At 29.1% G+C, this 17,426-nt stretch overlaps 6 protein-coding genes across 6 annotated transcripts; 4 read left to right on the top strand and 2 right to left on the bottom strand.

The window, feature by feature from the left end:
- Positions 1–624: 624 nt before the first annotated feature.
- On the bottom strand, positions 625–2,126 carry BX663DRAFT_530637 (uncharacterized protein; the record flags this gene model as incomplete). The annotated part of the gene is made up of 5 exons (XM_051530330.1): positions 625–900; positions 965–1,219; positions 1,387–1,467; positions 1,541–1,617; positions 1,892–2,126. The coding sequence occupies 5 exons, from the start codon at positions 2,124–2,126 to the stop codon at positions 625–627; spliced, it is 924 nt and encodes a 307-aa protein (XP_051384020.1).
- Positions 2,127–3,342: 1,216 nt separating this feature from the next.
- BX663DRAFT_506164 (uncharacterized protein) lies at positions 3,343–3,696 on the top strand (the record flags this gene model as incomplete). The annotated part of the gene is made up of 1 exon (XM_051527160.1): positions 3,343–3,696. A coding segment is annotated over exon 1 (182 nt), but the record flags the coding sequence as incomplete, so codon positions are not given.
- Positions 3,697–3,915: 219 nt separating this feature from the next.
- Positions 3,916–7,137, top strand: BX663DRAFT_506162 (Cullin repeat-like-containing domain protein). Its single transcript, XM_051527159.1, has 14 exons — positions 3,916–4,215; positions 4,280–4,540; positions 4,623–4,976; positions 5,050–5,196; positions 5,285–5,298; positions 5,377–5,497; positions 5,549–5,786; positions 5,843–5,967; positions 6,060–6,193; positions 6,258–6,506; positions 6,588–6,686; positions 6,768–6,839; positions 6,900–6,954; positions 7,011–7,137. Exons 1-14 carry the CDS (start codon positions 3,960–3,962, stop codon positions 7,034–7,036), a joined length of 2,151 nt encoding a protein of 716 aa, XP_051384018.1. The 5' UTR covers positions 3,916–3,959; the 3' UTR covers positions 7,037–7,137.
- Positions 7,138–7,924: 787 nt separating this feature from the next.
- BX663DRAFT_530635 (Alpha/Beta hydrolase protein) lies at positions 7,925–9,047 on the top strand (the record flags this gene model as incomplete). Its single annotated transcript, XM_051530329.1, has 2 exons — positions 7,925–8,641; positions 8,721–9,047. The coding sequence occupies 2 exons, from the start codon at positions 7,925–7,927 to the stop codon at positions 9,045–9,047; spliced, it is 1,044 nt and encodes a 347-aa protein (XP_051384017.1).
- A 4,025-nt stretch (positions 9,048–13,072) lies between these two features.
- Positions 13,073–14,214, top strand: BX663DRAFT_542322 (uncharacterized protein; the record flags this gene model as incomplete). Its single annotated transcript, XM_051530810.1, has 5 exons — positions 13,073–13,185; positions 13,242–13,353; positions 13,421–13,699; positions 13,743–13,874; positions 14,056–14,214. The coding sequence occupies 5 exons, from the start codon at positions 13,073–13,075 to the stop codon at positions 14,212–14,214; spliced, it is 795 nt and encodes a 264-aa protein (XP_051384016.1).
- Positions 14,016–16,907, bottom strand: BX663DRAFT_506150 (uncharacterized protein). Its single transcript, XM_051527158.1, has 5 exons — positions 16,478–16,907; positions 15,908–16,388; positions 15,544–15,853; positions 14,821–15,458; positions 14,016–14,745 (listed from the first exon to the last, which is right to left on the bottom strand). Exons 1-5 carry the CDS (start codon positions 16,851–16,853, stop codon positions 14,463–14,465), a joined length of 2,088 nt encoding a protein of 695 aa, XP_051384015.1. The 5' UTR covers positions 16,854–16,907; the 3' UTR covers positions 14,016–14,462.
- Positions 16,908–17,426: the final 519 nt, after the last annotated feature.

Genomic DNA, 17,426 nt, shown 5'->3' with positions numbered 1-17,426 from the left:
GATACTAATAGTAACAGAAGAAAGCAATAATAACAAATAGCTTCTTTCCGCACTTTTTTCCAAAAAAAAAAAAAAAAAAGCTTGATTATTATAGAAATAGAGATATACATTATATTATACTTAATTATGGATGAAGGGTAAACATACTTGCTTAATCAATTGACTTATCTTAATGTCACTTTACTTTACTAGTATATTCAGTTAGTTTGGCTCTATGAAGAGAAGAAAGCTTCTTAATAATCAAAGGTAATTATAATTTTAAGTAGCATTGTTGGATTGTCTATTGTACAGTTATTATTATTATTATTTAAACACAGATATTATTTTGATCATTGATACTGTTACCATAAAGTAGACACATATTTAGTACAGTAACAAGTAGTATTATGTATAAACTATATAAGCATGCAGTACTTAAAATAGCTCATAAACAAGTATCACATAATGCTTCATACATACACACTTTTTTTTTTGTTATAAGTAATAAACTTTATTAATGCTATCAAATAACTAGTTAAAAATAGGTAGGTAAGTATGTGTATATGTATATAAATATAAGGGAGGAGGCTATCAGTTATCATATTTTTATTTTTTTCTTTAGAATAAGATAGTACATTAATTTTACTATTTTTTTGTTAATGATTTTCGACTATCATGAAGAGATGAAATGTCTGACAAATTATCATCAAGTTTGTTTTCTATCTTGGAATCAATACAATCAGTTTGATTCATATCAATACTGACTTTTGATTTTTGATTGTATTGGTTACAATTGATTACATCGGTTTCTATAATATCAACTACGTTATCATTTCTTGGATTCGACACACGATTTTGAAGAGAACTAATATAGTCCAAATCTGTTCTTATTGCTCGTTTTCTTATATTTTGAGTCGTTACCTACAATTTGAGATAGAATAGCACGTTACTATTATTCCTATTATGTATGTATATCTATATATACCCAGTGAATGGTAATAACGTTAATTGTAACATCAACTGTACAACATGTTAAGCATACAAGTCCTCTTTCTCTACCATTAAGCATTTGCAAAGAAAAAATATTCGCAAAAGATACAATCAGGCATACAATAGAAGCAACAAGTGTACGGAAAGCTACTTCATTTAGACGAGATCTTTTTCGATCTCTACCTATGCTATTGTTCTCTAATCTTAATAAAGGTCGAACAAAAAAAAATGTCATATACAGATTGATAAGCTATTATAGTACAAATTTAGTTTATGCATTGATATATACATGTATGTATGTATGTATATCTAATTGTTACTTTACAAAGTCATAAACCTATGAATGAAAAAAAAAAAAGCAACAACATATAATATGAGATACAATAGAGTAGTTTGTATAAGATTTATATACTTTACAATAAGTGGTATCGCTGCAATGGATTCAAGCCCAATAGTACAAACACCATTGCTATCAATTTCAGATATATGAAATATTAACTTTATAAATATTAATACATTTAGTATGAAATTGATTAACACTATTTGATATTGAAATTATGTTTATATATACCATAAGTGTTAAGATACCAATATAGGGTAACATCAATGTAAGATTTATCTTGTATGATAATGTGTTTCGTCTAGTCTCTCTTGTAGATGATACAATATATATTTTTTCAATTAACCTATACATTTGTATATTAGTTGTAAATATCATTTTTTTTTCTTTTTCTCTTTTTTTTTTTTTTTTTTTTTTTTTTTTTTTTTTCCAGTTACCAAGCGTAAATAACAAGCTTTGTGCCTGAATAAAAAATATCACAGACCAGAATAGAAAGTAAACAAGACATATAGTTTGCTAAGTTATTGTTAGAGATAATCATAAAGTATAAGATACAGTAGTATACAAGATATAATATATTACCATTATTTGTCGTAACAAGTAGCATACTAAACACTGTAAATGACCAAGAAAATAAATATAAAATTAATACAAGCCATCTAGAATATGTCAAGTATCGAAATTGGATATTAAACGTCTTCATGCCAAAGAGACAAGATAGAACAGAAAATGATATCAATGATACTATTTTTGCAGCAATTTCAGAATGATCTGGCTGAGGAGTTCTTATGAAATTAGGTGCATCTGCTGTATTCATGTTAACTAATAATTACTTTGAATAATATATGCTTTTATTTCTTTCTTTCTTTATTATATATAACTATCTCTTGTTTATGAAAAACAAAAAATTAGAAGGAAAAGAAAAAAAAAAGAAAAAGCATTTCATTTTTTTTTGTTTTTATTAGTATACTTGTATTAACTAACTAATGCATGATACAGTAATAGTTGTACAAATCATAAATGAATGTCAATAAACAATAACGGAACTAGCCTAAAATATTTGTGAACAAAAAAAAAACATTACACAATATGTTTGCCATTATTATTAAATTAAATTATTTACAACTTCAAGGAGTAAAAGACATTACTTAATACATCAATCTGAATATAGTTGATATACTTTTTTTTTCTTAAAAAAAAAAAAAAAGAAAAAGAAAAAGAAAACAGAAGAAAAAAAGGAATTTTATAAAAAAAAAGACTTGTAGAATAGATGCTCAAAGGGTTTCGAAATATTTAGCCCCCCAAAAAAAAGACATTTTTGTCTACTATAGTGTTGTAAACTACATCTTACATCTCAAAGAAGTCTAGAACAGGATCTACGTTACCAATGATAACAGCGGCCTTTTAACATATTGTAAATCTTAATCAAACAGAGAACCTGATCTTTATAGTACATCAAGGACATTTATAGAGTAAACCTCCTTAAATGATATGGAAGAATGATAATTATTTGACTTGTAAAAGTATATTGAGCTATTTTCTAAAGATAATAGTTAAACCAATGGTAAGTATGCAACCTATCTAAGGTATAATAACATCTTTGGTTGTATTTGTGTGTGTGTGGATAGGATCAGCTCTTTTAGTGGCCGTCTTAATTGGTTATGATTGGATAGGTATTATTATGAAAGGAAGCTTAATTATCCAACTATGATCTTTTTGCAATTGTATTCTTCTTCTTTTAAGCTACTTGCTATAAAAACTAATGTTATATGTCATTTATACATAATTTCGGTTTGAAAGTTGATTCTCTTTTAGTTTTCTATGTCTAATATGAGACAGTATTTATATTGTTCGCCTATAATTCTGAGTAAATTCTTTCAACAAAGACTTTGGTCTTTCTTACATTGATATGCGTCTATATCTAACAAGATAGAACATTTACTGTCTTTCTTTTATATATTTATTTATCATATAAATCAGGATATCTTTTCCTAACTATGAGCTTTTTTTTTCTCTTTGTCTTCTTTATAACCGACTGACTAGCCTTGCAAAGCTACTTGATGGCATTTTTTTCTCATCTTTTTTTATTTTATTTTATTTTAAAAAAGCATGTATGTATCAATTTACAATTTTATTTCTTATATTTTAGAATACCAATTTATCTATACTGTCTTAAAGATCAACTGCTACTTGTCTTTCTGTTATGTATCTTTTTGTATTTGAATGTTCGCAACTATCTTGACTGAAGGACTCGTCTATTGTGTTTTATGTTTTAGCATAAAGTGTGTAACACATGAATGGACTCTTTTATTAAAAATCTAAAAAAAATGTAAAGAGGATAAAATAATAAATAAATAAAAAAGTACGTGTAAACTAATTCAAACCAAAATGCTTTAAAGTACAAGACAGTATTAAAAAAAAGGACTCTCTTTTTCTATATACATATATAAAGATAAGATAAAGGTAAAGAACTCTTCTTTTTCCCTGAAATAAGGCCTAATTATGTCCATTTACAGGTTTATTGCCCGCTTTTTTTTTTTTTTTTTTTTTTTTTTTTTTTTTTTTTTTTTTTTTTTTTTTTAAAAGTTAAATATGCTACGTGTGTGGGGCGATTAAAAATCTTTCATTCAACTAAACTTATTTTATAAATATGAAATCAGTGGGTACACTTCGTAGAAAGGGTTTAGGAGGAGCTGAACATTTTATGAAAAAAGATAAACATAAACAAAATTCGACTCATAATTCTTCTAATTCATCTCCTAATACAACTTCATCAAGTACTTATTCACATAATTCAGTTAGTCATCAATCACCCAAACAACCTGTAACTTCGAAAACAACTTCATCTGCCCCCATCACAGTTGATTTACATCGTTTTGCAGACGACAATTTACAACCTGAAGAATGTAATAATAAATTACGAGCGAATAATATATATACATTTATATATATATCTCATTATATCTATAGTCGTTCGTAGAACTTTAGGCGATGCTCAGGAGGATTCTATCCGAAGTTTCTACAAATCGTTATTAGATGCTAAACATCTCGTGGGAGGTGATCTTCAACGAAATGTATACCGTAATTATACAGAATTTGTTTCCATTTCAAAAGAGATTTCCAATTTAGATGCAGATGTATTGAATATAAAGGAACATCTTAACGAACTAAAGTCAATCTGGGAAAGCTTTTTATCTACAGCTAACTCTTCTGACATGAATAAAGGATCAGGTAAGTCAGCATGTTTAAAAGAAGAACCAGAGATACTATAGCTGATTTTTTTAATAATAATAATAATAATAATAATAAAAAGGCCCTTCTGGATCCATTTTTACTTCTTCTTCTAACAACAACACGAATAATAGAAAGAAAAATGAATTAATGACTACTGATATAAATAGTACATATAGAGCACAAATTATGGCATTGTGGGATAACGTAGAAGGATCACAACGTTTCATTCCTCATGCAAAAGATCGATATATTGTGCAAGAATGTGTCAACTTTCATGATATTAACCCAAGAACGTTACAGCCTCGACAGACTGTTCATTTATATTTACTAAATGATTGTTTATTATTAGCGCGTAAGAGAGGACAGAAACTGATAGCTGATGATTGTTGGAAGATTCAAGATATAAATATTGTTGATGTTAAAGATTCATCAGGTAAAAAAAAAATAAAGAAGAAGGACTTCCATTCATAGTTATCTTTTTTGTTTATTTACAAATAAGTAATTAGATTTAATAAATGCGTTAAGAATTGTCGTATACCCTGAAACCTTTATTTATCAAGCAGAAAGGCAGGAAGATAAAGTTGGCTTCTTAAATGCTTATAAGCGATTAATAGATGATAATGACGATAGACAGACAGATACTCCTCAATCAGGTAAAATAAATAAATAGCATATTTAAAGGAGGGAGAAAAAAGAAAAAAAAAGAATGACTGATTCTATTCTATTCATTTACTTATTTAGCGGATATAAGAAAGGCAAATTTTTCCTACCTACCCCCTTAAATCAGTGATGTACTAAAATGTCTTTTTATTATTATATACACGTATAAATAGATTCCTGATTACAACAGTCTTCATCCTGATAAAGAAAAATGGCTTGAGGATTTATCAGATCAATTAGAAGTTATGATTGCATTAAGAGAATTTGAAAAAAGTGTTGCTTATTTAGAGACAGGTAATTATATACACAAGAATAGTTTATAGTTATTTATGTTATGGGATTTAGCTCGACAAATTGTTAGTTCTTCACCCAATTCATTACCCATCGTAAGAGAAGCAAAAGAGCATATAAATGATTACACGGATATGTTATGCGATATTATTAGTAGAGATCTTAGCAACACTCTATTGACTAAAATACAATTTCAAAGATATGTTAATTGGTTATTGAGACTTAATAAAAGTGAAAAGGCGCGTCAAGTATTTTTAAGTACACGAACATCGATCATTAAAAAGAGAATTAGGTTAGTCAACTTATTTATTATTATTATTATAGTTTAAAGTTAATCTTTCTATATAGACAACTCGTATTTGAAGGTGATATTACAACTTATATTAGTGAGTTGGCACTTGTTGTTTTTACTTTGATAAGAAATACATGTGAATGGTATAGAGATTCATTCAAGCAAAATGAAATGGCCTCAGGTGAGCTCTCCCACTCCTTTTATTACATATCCTATTAGTTAGTTCTAGTCAAGATATTAACAAAAGTTCTTTTTTTTTTTTTTTTACCCAAGGTTTCATTACATGGGTAAGGGAACAAACGGAAATTTACGCAGACATTTATAAACGTCAAGTATTCGGACAAGGCCAGCTTAGCTGTCAAATTATTGCTGATTGTTTCAAATCAACATTAGAGCATTGTTCTATGGTAAGTACAAAAAAAAAAAAAAAGGTAAACGTAGATAGTTTCATCTAACCAACATACAAAATAGCTTCGTAAAGTTGGTTTAGATTTAAAGTTTTTATTAGAAGATTTATTCGTGACCAACGTAAAAGAAACTATTATTGCTTATGAAAGCAGAAACATAGAAAAAATTGAAAAGATAATTCAAAATGATAATTTCCACGTCGTATCTGGTCAAGGTCTAGGTAATGATGTTCAAGTTACATCGAGCGTTATCAGCTTTTATAATCTTTTGGTCAAGTTTTCAAATGATATTTGTTTATTATCAAATTTACAAGTAAGTAAATCCTACAAGAAAAAAAAAAAAAAGGAAAAGGCTTTATTCTTGATAACAGAGTTTATCTAATATATTATGTAGTTATATTCCACTGTAGTTAATAGCATCTGTAAATTAACCGAGCATTATCTAAGATCTATGGTGACTGAGTCAGACAAGAAAGAATTAACCAAGGAACAGGTAAAATAGAACATATATACACATATCTATATATTTATTCATTACATAATATTAATTGCAAGCTAATTATATATACTATAGAAAACAATTGCAACTATGAATGTATCATTTATTCTTGATAATGTTGTACCTAGAATATCTTCACAATTAAACGTAAGTCTTATTATTATTATATAGTATCATATCTAATACATACATCTCTGTTTATGATAGTATCATTTTAATCGACCTATACCAGAATTAGATACTTTAAGAGCAAGACTTCGAGGTAAACATTATATTGATAATATCATAGTAAAATGTCTTATATCAAATATTATATAGAATTATCTTATAAAAACAACTATTGATGAAATCAAATGTGAAACCAGCGAAATCCTTTTTTTTTTCTGAGTCTTTATTAATAGAAAAAAAATATTTCTCCTTTCTCTCCTTTTTCTCTGTACTTTACTCCTTAATAAACTTTTTTTTTTTTTTTTTTTTTTTTTTTTTTTTTTTTGACAATTTGATTTTTTTAATTTGATTTTTGATTTTTGATATATATAATACATATACACATATTTATATATAAATATATATTATATTCTTTTCTTTTTCTTTTTTTTTTTTTAAAAAACTTATTTAAACACTAGTTGCTAATTTTCTTAATACATATTATGATATTTAAATCGAGTTCATCATCGCCAACGACAAAGGCCTTATTGATATTATCACTTGTCATTTTACCATGTTCTTGTGCTTATATTTCAGCAACTTCTCAAGGAAGAACCACAAGCCTACACAGTTTGATAGTTTCGCCTATTTCATTGAAATTGATCTTAGTTTGGATGATATTTGAACTCATGTTTTATATTTATTTTTTACGTACTAAAAAGCGACTTCAACAAATCACAAAACCTAAAAAATTATTAAATAAATTGGAAAGATCAGATTTATTTTGGAATTGTCTACATACTATTCCTGATATAACGACATGGAGTGAAGGATGGTTTTATTACAAAAAAGATTTTTCACATCCAACATTTAAAGATATTCATAGAGATAATTTAGCTCGATGGTATTATTATAAATATATATATATATATATATATAAAGAAAGAAGATATTCACTTTCTATTTATTTATTTACTCTTTTTTTTTCTTTTCTTTTTTTTTTTTTTAGGTTTGCTTGGGCATTTTGGCATGATCATTTAGAGATTGTTATACAAAATAAAGAATGGGCAGAGGAAATTGAATGGATGCTTTCTGCCGTCGAACAATGGTTTTGTGTCACATTTCCTCAGGGACTTAATCCAAATTTAGAATGTATTAGATTAAATTTAGATCCCGTACAAGCCGTACACCGACCTTTTATTCTTTACCTTTCCATGTATTTGATAACGACTGTCTTTCATTTATTCTATTTAAAAAACTGGGGATTTCAACATTCTGGAGGAACTGAAGCTGGTATTATTTGGGGTGGTCCAATTGGCTATCTTCATGATGTCCTACAATCTCTTTTTACACAAACTACGAAAGAAAGTCAAATGAAACGTCTCTCTTATTATTATCGACCTTCAACATCCATCAGTTCTGACCCACAGACACCTATTGTTTTCATTCATGGTATTGGTGTAGGCATTCTATGTTATGCTGAATTTATATACCAAGTAGTAACTCAATTGGATCGACCCATCTTTCTTGTCGAACTTCCCTATGTAGCCATGCATATGGTAGATTCTGTACCAACTGCAATTGAAACTGTCTCAGAGATTTCAAATATGTTGAATGAATTTGGCTATGACAAAGCTGTCTATATTTCACATTCTCTTGGTACAGGAGTGACGAGCTGGGTCATGAATATGGCCCCAGAGACAGTAGCTGGTTTAATTTTAATTGATCCCATCTGTTTCTTACTTCACCATCATCATGTTGCATTCAATTTTGTTCATCGACTTCCAAAAACGATATTTGAGGTAATATATATATATATATATATGTATATATATATACAGTAGTGATAGTTCCCATTGTATTTATCATATATTCATATAGTATATCTTACATTATGGTGCTGCTAGAGAACTTTATATTAGTTATTACATTTCACGACATTTTCAATGGTATGAAACAATTTATTTTTGTAAAGAAGTTGATTCAGTATCTACAAACATATTAGAGAATGCATCCATTTTCTTATCAGAAAACGATGGTATTGTCGGTAGCACCCATGTGCATCATTACCTTTCAAAAAGAGGTGCTCAAGTTCATATGATGGAGGGATTAAGACATGCTATGTTTTTAACAAATACAGAATGGAAAAATAAGATTTTAAATCAAATTGATTTCATTTCTCGTAAAGCGGATGTATCCAATAAATAAAATTGTATATGTTTTTGTTTTTGTGTTTATCGTAGCATATCTTTGCGTGTACATACGTTGTTATTAAATATACAGTGGAAACGATAAAATTTTGTTACTTTGAAAGAAAAAAATCCTTTAAACAAAAAATAAATGTCTTTTTGAAGAAATAGAAAGGTCACAAGAGGTTAAACCAAATTGCCTAAAAATGATGCTTATTCTTATTTATATTACATTGGACTTTAGAACGAAGTATTATTATAACAATGAATGATGTGTCGTTTAGAATACCCAGAAAAAGTTGTATAAAATTTTAGCAGGTACAGCATTACATGCCTCAGTAAAACCTTTCAGACATTGTTTGTAAATTGCCGCCTAGCTCAGTTCAGCTAAGCTTAGCTTTTTTTTTAAGACAGTTTGCTTTAACCTATTGTAATCTTTCTAATTCTTCAGAAGTACATATGATATTTCATGGTAAGAAAAAATAAAATAAAATAATAATGATATAAAGACTAGTAATAGAAATAATTTGACACTGTTTATCCGTTGTCTTTCTTTATTAAATAATAAAATGCAAAGGTATTTTATATAATGGATGCGTTATTCAGACTATCACGTTATGACTTCTTTAAGTAAAACTTCTTTGCCATAATAAGATATGAGTATTTATGCTTTACTATGTTTGTGTGTCATCTCTATAACATATTGACACGCTGATATAAATCTGGTGTCTAGGACGTTCACCAAAAAAAAAAAAAGTGTCATCTCACTTGTAAACGCATCATCTCGCTATATTTTTCATGAGACAGTGAGGAAACTGTAATTAAACCATATGATATAGTAAACTTCTTGATTCATAAAAAAAAAAAAAAATAGATTTTATGAATGATTATGTGTTTATTGATAAGGCTAGATTCAATAGAAATATGCACCTCTCTTATGGTTGGTTTAAAATAGGATAGGGACACCTTGCAAAATCAAAGTTGAAATAAAAAGTACCAAACGTCAGTAACCTAGATGCCATTTGCAAAGATGATTTTATTACTCTTTCACGAAAGGAAAATATCACTACAGCAACAACAAACTGATGATATGCTAGCTGTAAAAAAGAAAAGGCACAACTAGTAACGACTTTTTTTAGAATCCATAGAGCAAGTCCTTACTACGCTTGATGTAGCTACTATGAATAATAAGTATCTGATGCTTGATAACACATCCATTCACAAGGCTAGCTTTGTTATCATGATCATCATAAAAAAGAGTTCAATTACCATAATACAGTAATAAGAAAGCGTACAACCTAACTATTTAAAATGCATAAACTACTAAGAATATCTTGTTCAATTAAAAAAAAAAAGTATGTAGATTGTGTGTGTGTCTAAAAATAAAAATAAAACTGTTGTATAAAATGACATTTTTTATATTATTGATAGCTTATCTACTCTTATTCTTTTGGAGAATGTATGAACATTATGCTCTTTCGTGTAACTGCATTTAACTAGTTTTGGCTTAATTACTTTACAAGAATGCTCAATATATTCACATGAATATTTATACATATAAAAGAAGTAAACAAACTTCTTCTTTTTTCTTACTTTCTTACTTTCTTGCTTACTTTCAAAGAAGACAGTAATGCTTTACTACATTCAAATAAAAGGCAAAACTTATCTCTAAAGTATTAAAAAGAAAAGAGAAAAAAAAAAGAAAAGGAGAAAGGCAGGAGAGAAGATTTAACGCAAAGTAAATTAAAAACAAAAAAAAAAAAAATACGCTAAGATTAAACTTTAATAACTTCTCCTTCTTTTCGTTTAATTTTTTTTCTCCTGAATTTTACTATAAAAAAAAGTACATTTTTTCGTTTTTTTTCCTTTTTTTTCTTCTTCTTTTTTCTTTAGCTTTTTTTATTTTTCTTATTCTTCTTTATTTTTACTTGAAACTATGGGTAGACATTGTCAGGGTTATGAAGTGTGCTCAAGTCACATAGCTTGGCTTACTTGAGTTTGTAGAACTGTCCGTTTATAACATGGCTAAAGGAGAGGGCCTAGACTCTCTTTTGGTTACTACATGCATATCCGCCTTCACCTTGGGTTATTGCAACCTTAGATAATTGATGGGACCTTATCGAATTTTGACTGCTCAAGTTTGATTTATTTCCAAAGGAGGAGGGAAATAAAAAGGATACTTGGGGTTGGAAATTGTAAACCTGTTCCTTTTTTAGGGAGATTAGCGTACTCTTTGTCTGCACCATTGAAAGGGCTTATCTCAAGGTTTAGTTTTTCTGTTTTTCTTTTTGGAGGTTTTTCCTTCTTTTTATTTTTATCTAGTTGCTGTTTATAAAATAAAAATAGATAAGGATGCACAGCTTACGTTTCTGACCGTGGTTTTTTCATCTATTCATTTAGGTGAAGAATCCCAACTTATATTTACTGTTAAGTCAAAAGTAGATGCTAGGGGTCAAAGAAGGGACATTCTCAGGTAAACAATAGTCAAGTCGTGCACTTCATGTATCTGGATTTCTTCCACTTCGCCACGCTACAGGTCAGAATGTTTAGCCCGGCTTCCAGTAAAACTTACATCCAACTGTATTTTTTATTGGGGTAGGAAGTGAGGAATCCTATCTTTTTCTTCTAGCAAGGCTTGGGCCAGGTTGGACTTTGCCAAGTGTCTACTAGTTGAAATTGGACGTTTATCTTTCAAGTAGAAATTTAGAGGGAGAAGAAAAAATTACAGCCCGTATCAATTTGTGTATGGGTTGTAATATTATTTTTGGGATTAGATATGCTTTCACCTTCTCGTGGTTAATCCTGTTAGTATCAAGTCTCTTTTAAAGAGATTTGAGAACTAAGAAAAGCATCTTTTTTTATAATATCAATAAAAATGAAAAAAAAAAAAATAATTTAATAAAATCGTGTTCTATAATAAAGTTGATTCTCTAATAATATTTAATAATTAAGCGTATATAAAAAAGTGGTGAAAGACTATAATAGCACAGTGTATAAATATTAAAAAGATTATTGTATATTTTTTTCTAAGATTTCTTTCCTCTCAAGGTAAATTCTATATGGTTAAATAAATCCAGCATCACTAGAATGTACATTGTCAGAATAAGACTAAAACTAGCCAACATTCATAATGAGCATTCATAATCTTATTGCTGTACAAAAGACTGTTCATCTTTAGGGTATAACTTGAAGTTGTTTCAAGCCTTGCCATCATAAATATCCATTATTTAAACTGGAAATAAACTAACTTTAGTGTTTTTTTTTAACATAATTTTCTCCAAGGAAAATTTTCTTTGGGTATTGAGTAGTAAGGACTGAAGGGAGGTTTGACCGATTCATCGAAAAGAAGTTGTTGAAATATCTCAGCCTTTGCAAAGGAACCTTATTTTTTTTAATTATAAAATTTTCCATAAAGATAAATCCTTTACTCCTCCATATCGTATCTACGGATGGTATAATGTCACTTGATACAAGAAACGTATTCTTGAAGTCTATCATGAAAACAAAAAAAGGTTGCCATTTGACATCACTTGTAAAACGTAACAATACTGTTAGATACAGTCTTTTAGTGCAATATTAATGAAGGTCATTATTGTTTTGAGGTTCTTGTCGATTATATATTACTCTTGGATGAGCATTGATTTCATCATAAAGAATATAAAGGGTAATTGGTCCTTCAGTGAATTTGTCTCATTATATGGATTATTTAGAGGAAAATACATATGATGTGAACATACATTTAATAAGAAACTACTGCCATCTTTTATTATGTACGATGCTTCTTATTATTCGATAATTTATATGTTAATGCATTCACTATTTATTGCTAACTTAAACCCTTCTATGATACTGGTCTGTTTTTTTTTTTTTTTTTGTCTCTAAAGCTCTTTGAATTACTCCCTTGGTTCTTGAATTCATTATATTCTCTTTTACTCTTTTACTCTTTTACTCTTATCTTTTCTTCTTTATGCAAAGTCGTTTTACTTTCAAAACAGGAGCTAGTGCTCACTACTTCATCAAGCGAAGCACGCAAAAACACATAAAATGATAACAAAACTGGATTCATTAAAAACCAAAGAAGTTTCAAAATTGATTGCTTGCAGAAAGCATATACAATCCTACGATACGATGTATAAATTTTATAACAGAGGTCTTTGGTAAGTGTAGCACACTCTTGTACACATTTTAAAAAGTGGTTAACTAAATGAAATAGGTCCTCAAAATTGAAGCTTAGATATTATAGAAAGAAGCAAAAAGCCTTCAGCGAAATAGTTAAGATTTTTACTTGTAACAGCATCAAATATCATACGGGTGCGATCACCAATGTAAGGACAACAACGAGAAACAACAATTCTTACTCCCCCCCCTCCACCACTTGATGGGTCATTTAAGGCAAATAAAACCATCATTGCCTATGGAGACGGAAGATTTTCACTTACCATGAGAGGCAAAAGATCTGGACCTACAAAGGTTATCATAAAAGCTCTTCAAAAATGTGAACAAAATCGTGGCGTTACAGTCCAAATGATAGACGAATACCTCACCAGTCAAGTCTGCAATAATTGCAAGAAAAGAAATGTTGAAAAAGTTGTGCAACGATCGGCAAAGCGAAGAGTACATTCTGTATTACAGTGTCAGGAAACCGCTTATAATATCATTTGGAATCGCAATGTAATGGCTGCCAAAAACATCCTCGACATATTTTTACATGCAGAAAGAAACAATGACGCTCATCTTTCACCATTCCAGCGTTCTGAATCAAAAGAATAATTGCAAGTATCGTGTGTCATTGATATTACTCTTTGATACACCATGGGTATTCGGTCTATCCTATACACCATTACAGGTGAGTAAAATTGTCCAAAAAAAAAGAAAGTATCATCCTCTCACCAATTTTCTTTTGTCTGATTTCCATTTTTGTATCGTCTAAAAAAGGTGAGTGAAACATTTAAAATAACTTTTATTGACATAGAAAAGAAACTAATATTTTATTTTATTGACCCAACCTAGTTTCGTCGACTGTAAAGGAACATGTAAACTGGAGTCGTAACACACAGATCTTTCAGAGTTTTTACTACAAACCTACAACTAAAGCTTTGTTGGGTTCCCATATTACCAAATCAGTCTGTACTACAGAAAACTCGACCATATTGGAAGTCGAAGCGAAAGTAACTGGGTATGATTAACAATCCAGTCTACAGCGCTAAGCTAAGATTTGTTGCATATAGTTCTTGTATTTTATAAAGTCCGACAAAAAGAGCAGTGTATTGTAAGTATACGCATAGATATCTTTGCTTACTTATTCATATATGAGTTTTATAATTTATTTTTTTACCAATCCTTAGCTAGTATACTAGCCATATATAATCTAACCTTTTATTCATGTATAAATCCTTTCTTTTTTAATTCACTACTAGTAAAAAATAAATATTTATTAAATATATAAATCATTATCGATAGTATTAGCATTATTTCTTGTTTCTATTAAACTAGTTTCAATTTTGCTTTTTAGTTTTTCATTCGCTGTACTCGTTTTTATGCTTAATGACTTGTCAATGTATTCTTTTGCTTCTTCATATTCTTCAAGTTCATAAAGCACTTCAGCCATTGTTGACAATACAACTGGATGTCGTGGATGTAATCGGACTGCCTCAGCTAATAATGTTCTTGCTTGCATGTATTCTTCCATTGCTTGATAAGCAGAAGCCATACCATACCTACCTCATATTTTCAGCTCATTTTTCTTTCTTTTTTTTTTTTTTTTTTTTTTTTTTTTTTTTTGAATAGCTTACCAGCCAAGATATGATCTTTTATCTGTAATCATGCTATTTGCAAAATGCTTCTTTGCCCCTAAACTGTTACCCTTCTCCCATTCTTCATAACCCAATAAAGCATGTCCATAGGATCGAGATGGGTCTAAATCAACAGCTTTTTGAAACCATTGAACTGCTTCATTACCACCTTTTACACATTTTGCCCAATTACCAGCCGCAATATAAGCCTCGAATTGATGTGATCGATTTTCTTTCATCTTAAAGGCCAGCAAATTCAGCTCCTCCTCCTTTTCTAAATACCAAAGACAAGTTGAATAAATAGGGATATAATCACAATACCAAGGTGATATGAGAAATGCTTGTCTGAAGAATGCACGAGCACTGAGATAGTCACCTGCGTCATAGTACGCTATACCCAAAATGCCAAGAACACGCGGAGAATTATATTGCCTATCATCCAGCTTTTGTAACTCCAGCGCAGCTTTTTCACAATGATGAAACGATTGATAAAAATAGCCATTCGCTAATATACAAAGTGCTTTTATTACTTTGTTCATTCCTTCAACGATTTCTCTATCTCCTACTTGATCTGTTTCTGGAACATTTAAAAGAGGTAAAAAATAAGAAGAAATAGATTGTGCCTTTTCAGTTGAATCCTATTCCAAAAAAATAAAAAAAAAAAAATAAAAAAAATATTATTAGCCTGTATCGAGATTATTTACAAAAAGTTTCTTTTTTTACTTTAATTATTCCACGTTTCTTAACTGGACGGTTCGATTTGGCAGGGGTATCACTAGGCCGTCTTCTGGAGGAGTTCAGTAGTCTAGGTGGTGCATTATTTTGAATAGAATCATATATGACTTTGTCATGATCACTTTGTTCCTCGTTTTCATTAATTGTTTCTAATTCAACTGTGAGTTTTTGGGGTTTTGGTATAGGTGGTTTTCTATGTAAACCGTGCTTATTTTTAAATGCTTCATTCGCTTCCATTCGCTTAATATCATTTTCGATATCTGTAATAATAGTATCCTTTCTATTCTCAATTTCATCTCTGAACAATAATAAATTAACACACACAAATACAAATCAAAATTTAGGAACAAACCTTTCATACTCGTGTTCCGGTAATTTATCATGATCCAATACTATTTTTGATGAAACCGTAACAAGGGCTCTTAATTGGTCTATAGAAAAGTCATGGTAATCACCATGTATTTCTGGCATAGAGCAACCATTTTTCTTTATTGAGGAAGGTGGTAAATCGTTTGAGAATGAAATATCAGATATGTTAGCTGAAGGAAATGGTGGTAAATAAGAGAGAGAAGATCTTGATAAATTAATGACTGCAGGATCTAAATCAACAAATATATCCTTTGGTAATTTTGTCTTGTTAAAATCAACCACATCAGGTGCAATTTCACATAATTTAATATAGGCCGATATTTTGTATGGATTGTTTAATAGACAATCCCAATAATAAGTAGCTGCTAAACGAATATTATCTAATTTTACATACAAATCACCTAGTAAGTTACAAATAGAAGACCGACTTGGCATATGATTTCTGACCGTCATACTTGATAATTCTGAGAAAATATACACATACATATATATATAAAAAAAAAGGCATAAATGAACACATAATTACTATCGAATTAAATAATGTAACATTCACCATCTCCCCAATGAATAGTTTGTGGTATTTCAGGTAAAGATAAAGCAAGTTGAAGTGACTGTACACCTTCTTCCCATAATTCGCGTTGTTTTTCGGGAAGTTTTTCAGTATTTCCAAGCTCAAGACAACTTTTAGCAAATAAATTTAAACATGGTATTGATTTTACAGATTTCAATATAGTATAGCTAGCAGTATAATCAAGACAATGAAAAAGACAATCTGCATACAATAATTTATAATATTTATTTTGATTGTCGAGAGCATATAATCGTTCAGCTAATAAAAGTGCATTACGATAATCGCCATCATCTAAATCTCTATAGATCAATGACATGAGAACCCATGACTCAATTGAAATGTTTGATCGCTCTGTCATCTTTTTCCAGCCTCACACTTAATAAAAAAGGGACAAAGAAAAAAAAAATTTTTTTTTTAACAAAAATAAAAATAGCATTAAATGTCAGACATCATAGAAAAATAATCATTATTAAAACGGTTTTAAATTTATAAATAAGGAGAAAATAATTTGTTTATTAAAACGCATGTATGATATTTTTATAAATTGAATCAATATTTGTTTGAGGAAAAGAACAGTCTCCAATTATATTTTGATTATAAAGATCAAAAACATATAGGAACTTAGTATTAGTGACTGCGTATATACAATAGAGTTATTAATATCAAGGGTATATCTTCGTATATGAAAGAGTATACAGTTATCAATTATTGTTAACACACAAAGAATGTTTGTGTAAAGAAATACAAGTAATGAGCGATTTGTCTGTGTAACAATTGTAACTTATTTCACTGGCATTGATTTTTTTTTGTTACTACAATAAGAGGGGTTTTTTTTTGTTATCAATGATGTCAAACAAAAAAAGTTAAATTATGAGTTATTTAAAAATCACTTAGAGCTAATTTTGCCGAAGGATTACTACAAGCCAGTCTT

This window comes from Cokeromyces recurvatus (assembly GCF_025118155.1).
Source record: "Cokeromyces recurvatus strain NRRL 2243 chromosome Unknown BX663scaffold_9, whole genome shotgun sequence".
NCBI lineage: Eukaryota > Fungi > Mucoromycota > Mucoromycetes > Mucorales > Mucoraceae > Cokeromyces > Cokeromyces recurvatus.
This window is presented reverse-complemented; position numbering and strand designations above follow the sequence as displayed.